We start from the raw sequence: 4,748 nt of genomic DNA, 5'->3' as shown, positions 1-4,748 counted from the left end.
TGTTCAATTCCAGACCAATTTTTCTTACCTCCTTATCAATTCGAAAACCTTTATCGACCATGACTCCATCACCGACCTGGACTTTCCCATCTTTAATCAAATCTTGAAGGAGTTGGAAAACATGACCTTTCTGGAATAATTCATTATCAGATATAGACCCAGTGAAAAGACTAGTTGTAAACATGAACGAGCCAGAGGGATCTGTGACAACCAAAGCTTTCAGGTTAGGGCTAGATTTGTACTCGGAGTAACACTGTGACTGAGTTTTGAGAGAAGTCGGCCTTTCACATTTAAGCTCTGTGCAATCCATGATGACAAGTGTTGTGGGAAATTCTTCTCTAAACCTCTTGGGCATGCGCTCAATCAGGACATCTCTGTGTGGCCACAATGACAGACAGCCCAGCCTTAAGGACATATACCTGATCCAAGTATTAAAAATAATGCTAGCAATCTGAATACTAACATGGAACCTGAAAGCAAGATCCTTCAAATGGAATCCATTCCGCAATCTACACAAAACTAAGAACAGCTGGTCTTTCAAAGGCAATTTCATGCATGCTGATTTTCTTTCTTTGTACTCTAGGGGATTCCTTTTGACATCAGGAATGAGGAACTCAAACAACACAGTGAAAGTTGTGTGTTGGAACCCTGTGTAGTATTTAAGAAGATCCTTAACATTAGATTTCAAAACAGTCTCAAAACTGAAAGGTTCACAGTTAAAACACTTGTCTGATGGCTTACTTGATGATGGCCTGTTCACGGTTTTCTCCCCCTCATGCACCCCAACACCTTGGCAGCAAGATCCTTCTTCAAACCTGCATTTTCTCTTTCCAAGTCACGAATTGTTGAAGCTGCTGACAGTAGTTCAAGACCAGATTGTACTGCAAATAAAGAAAGAAAAACACTAATTTTTATTTTTATTTTTTTATTTATTTTTTCTACAGATAAATGACTTGGCGGAAACATCAAGCACAGTAACAACGCCAACTGAGGCACTCTGTGGAAACACAAGGTTCCCCCTTCAAACCACACTTATCCTCAACTCCGATTATGCTGATAATAATACTGCTACAGCTATAACCCAAGAGGAAGCAGAGGCACTGGAACAAGCAACTGTTCAACAGGCAAACTGCAGTCTATGGTATAAATGCAGAGAACAGAGACTGACTGCTTCCCAGTTTGGTTGGGTAATCACAAGAAAAAAGGATGTAAACACTAAGTTTTTAACTAGCTTGTGCTCTCCACAGGTCATACACAGTGAAGCAGTATCATACGGCAAAAAACATGAGAGTACTGCAAAGGAGGCGTATGTGAACAAGACCAACCTTCACATACACGATTGTGGCCTTGAAGTAAACCCAGCCTTTAGTTTCCTGGGGGCTACACCTGATGGTAAGGTGTGCGATGCGGGTCAAACAGGAATTCTGGAGGTAAATTGCCCATACAGTGCAAGAAACATGACTGTTGCAGAGGCAGTAGATGGAATCCCCAACTTCTACATGGCAAAGTCTGGCAATGGCTTGCAACTAAAGAAGACCCACCAGTACTTTCATCAAGTTCAGGGTCAACTGATGGTGACTGGAGCCCCATTATGTGACTTTGTTGTTTTTACAAGCAAAGATATCCATGTTGAAAGAATAGTGCCAGATACAGCAGTGTGGGAAGCCATGCTCAGTAAACTGGCTTTATTCTACAAGGAGCATGTAACACCATTTCTAGCTAATACTTGAAAATGAGAGAAACTTACACATGCCATGTTTAACTTCAGCAGGCTTTTTGTCAGGTACACTCGATAATTCCTTTTGATTCCTTTCATCAGATGACTGCCCACTGTAAAAAAAAACCCATAAAACAATCATAGAAATAACACGTCCTTAAAAGTTGAATTTAGCAGTGCGAAAATCGAAGCATTTACTTAGGAAACGCTACTGAGATTTTTTTAGAGCAGTCTCCTAGGTTTTGTGCACAGGGTGTCAAGTGTTGTCTGTGTATGGAACTCTTTCCATCAGAATATTTCAATGTTGAAGAAGATTACAGACCAAATTTTGAGAAGTTTTTGAGCATGTGTGCATTAAATGAAAACATGTGCATGCTGACTGCTCACTGCGCTGCCATTTGATTGGATGCAACATAGATTTATTAAGATGTCATGAAATGTAATTTAATGATGAATTTTTTCCATTAAAACCCTCCTTCTTTTTAGGCAGTCAAAGTCAGTCAAAATTTCCTTCCACTTCCCCTGCGATGCCTTTACACAGGAAGTCATAAACAGTCAGATTATTCCAAGCAGGCACTCTGACTGATCAAATCCAGTCAACAGACAAAAGCAGGAAGGTGGTGGCACATCTGTATCAAGTTACGAAAGCAGTCACAGCCAGTCAACCTTGCTTATGGAGGCTGGAAGTTCTTAACTTCCATCAGTCACTTGACTGATAATGTAATTGACTGCACAAACAATGTAGCACAGGATGTGTGTTTGCATAGGAGGGTTAATTGCATGAGAATTCGTTCTTCCCAGTAATTTGTTTAAAATATTTTAAACTGTGCCACAGAGCCTTCAGAAGATGTTCATAATGGAAATGGAAGCTTTGCACAATTGCCACATTAACCTACCTGTTTTCTAGGTTAAGAATACGTTTGAGTGGAGGCCTCCTGGCTTTAAAGATGGCACTCCCATCTGCCGGTATGGGGTCTGGATAGATTGAGCTTGGTTCTTTGAAATGATGTGGAAAGATGTGGTACCGGTACTAAAGTTTATAATTTGGTTTTGTTTTTATTTAAAACCCTGAACCTGTAAAAGTCTAAAGCTCATTGTAAATTTGAACTGGGCCAGCTCATTGGGTATTTTCAAATGAAAATAACAGAAAGAGTTCCATACTCAGACAACACTTAACAGTGTTTTTTAAGTACCAAGTACCAGTGAATCAATGCTTTAAGTTTTTCACAGCTAAATTTGACTTTTTAGGACATGTCATTGCTTTTCATGGCTGATAGGTCACTATAGGGAAAAATGAGCGTTGTCCGTGTATGGAACTCTTTTCTTCTTTATTTATATTCCAACAATAACTCAATAATGTCAACTTATTGTTTATATTATAGAATCTCAATTCTGTAGACCACATACAGGGTTTTTGCAATATTGCCAAGCTTGGTAATTTTAAAGATTTATTAAATTTATAATTTATAAAATGAAATTTGTTATTATGAGTTGCTTTTATTGTGGTACTTATTATCTAGACCCACTCCACTCTAAATTCTATGCTTAGTGCTAGAACTACTTTTTTCCGAATTTTAGGTTTGGTCTAAAAAGTGTCTGTGTTCTGTGACTGTCCAAAGTGTCATCATGTCTGTCGCTATGACACAGACCAAAACTAAAATTCGAAGACCTAGCGACCCAGACTAGTTCTAGTTGGACTATCCTGCATTGTAATTTCTTAACACCCCGGCCCCCTGAAAAGAAATTTGCTGAGAGTACTGACTGACATGACTGACTGATGACCAAACTCCTACCTTGGAACACACGTATTTGTCCTTGTTGATTTTGTACACATTCAGATCTGAATGGGGACGTCCACAGGCTTTAATCCATCGTAAACATTTTTCACGGTTTGATTTTGTTTTTGGGAAAGGGAAAAAGATTACTTTATGACGTGGATCCGGATGCCTGGTGTCTGACTTACATGTACCGTAGCAACATATTTTGACCATGTTTTTAAATTCACAGAAAGCCCCATTTTACGTTGAAAAACGATGCCGCGCACCGTCGACCCCCATTGGTTTGTGTACGTTTTTACACTGCATGTGACCGAGTTTGACCGAGGTCATGGCGGATCACGACAGTTAGCAACGGTTGTCAAGTTTCCGTGGTCACCTGACCAAAATGCGTTATCTAATTGGCTAACGCGCACTGTTTGATTAACAGGCCGGAACGGTCCATACACGCTACGCGCATTGACGAACGCGCACACCAGCATGCATTTGCACTAATACCGCGGCATAGAACAAAGATGATCTTATAACTGTCAAATAGTATTTCCAATTCCCCATGGGCGAATGGGAATTTTTGAGCCCCGGCGTGAATGGGAGTAATTAACGAATATCACGTGATGTGAGTTCCACCAAGCATATGACAAGGATCTGTATGTCAAGATATATAATACAACTTAATCAGCTCTACAGTGCCAGTTTATTGTTTATTTACGAGAGTCGACTGTGCACATTGGAATTTGGTTGATAATACTTTAGCTTGAAAACAAAAACTATCCTGACAGTCAATAAAAGGTGTTCACTTTTTGGCATGTCCATTGTTTTGTATTGTTCTTCTATAGGTCAAATACATGTACATGTACACGTATAACATATACATGTAGAACACTTGAATATTGTCTACTTTGATTTCAGGAAACGTATTATTTCAACCAGATATGATGCATTTGAAACACTGCGAAAAAAAACCGGACTGTACTTTTCATTGACCGCAACTGTCCGCTCTGGCTACAAGTACCCCCCCCCCCCCTACAAATTTAGACAAGGGCTGTTGGTAGGGAAAATTTCAACCTGGTGCATTGTGCACAGGCAAAGACTAACTGGCGACATGTTGTCACGAGTCCAACACCAAACTTGTATGAACCGATGCACACCCTAGAAAAAGGGACGTTGTTACTATGTAAAAAAAAATGCTATCTTTTGTTCCTGCAAGGAGCGGATTGGGTAAAAATTATTTCAAGTTTCCAAAAATGTCAAGTTTT

General features: G+C 39.7%; 1 protein-coding gene across 1 annotated transcript; it reads right to left on the bottom strand.

The window, feature by feature from the left end:
- Nucleotides 1-726: 726 nt before the first annotated feature.
- On the bottom strand, nucleotides 727-3,938 carry LOC119733458. Its single transcript, XM_038207018.1, has 4 exons — nucleotides 3,511-3,938; nucleotides 2,614-2,723; nucleotides 1,748-1,830; nucleotides 727-881 (listed from the first exon to the last, which is right to left on the bottom strand). The coding sequence occupies exons 1-4, from the start codon at nucleotides 3,706-3,708 to the stop codon at nucleotides 757-759; spliced, it is 516 nt and encodes a 171-aa protein (XP_038062946.1). The 5' UTR covers nucleotides 3,709-3,938; the 3' UTR covers nucleotides 727-756.
- Nucleotides 3,939-4,748: the final 810 nt, after the last annotated feature.

The sequence above is a fragment of the Patiria miniata genome, unplaced genomic scaffold (genome assembly GCF_015706575.1).
Source record: "Patiria miniata isolate m_02_andy unplaced genomic scaffold, ASM1570657v1 HiC_scaffold_25, whole genome shotgun sequence".
NCBI classification, from domain to species: domain Eukaryota; kingdom Metazoa; phylum Echinodermata; class Asteroidea; order Valvatida; family Asterinidae; genus Patiria; species Patiria miniata.
Note: the sequence above shows the minus strand (reverse complement) of the source record. Positions and strands in the feature narration are given on the sequence as shown.

Coding starts and splice junctions, on each gene's coding strand:
- LOC119733458 (XM_038207018.1), bottom strand. CDS start 3,708: ATGGTCAAAATATGTTGCTACGGTACATGTAAGTCAGACACCAGGCAT. Junction 2,724..3,510: donor ACAAATACGTGTGTTCCAAG/GTAGGAGTTTGG, acceptor ATCTTTCCACAT/CATTTCAAAGAACCAAGCTC. Junction 882..1,747: donor TGAAGTTAAACATGGCATGT/GTAAGTTTCTCT, acceptor CTTTATTTGCAG/TACAATCTGGTCTTGAACTA.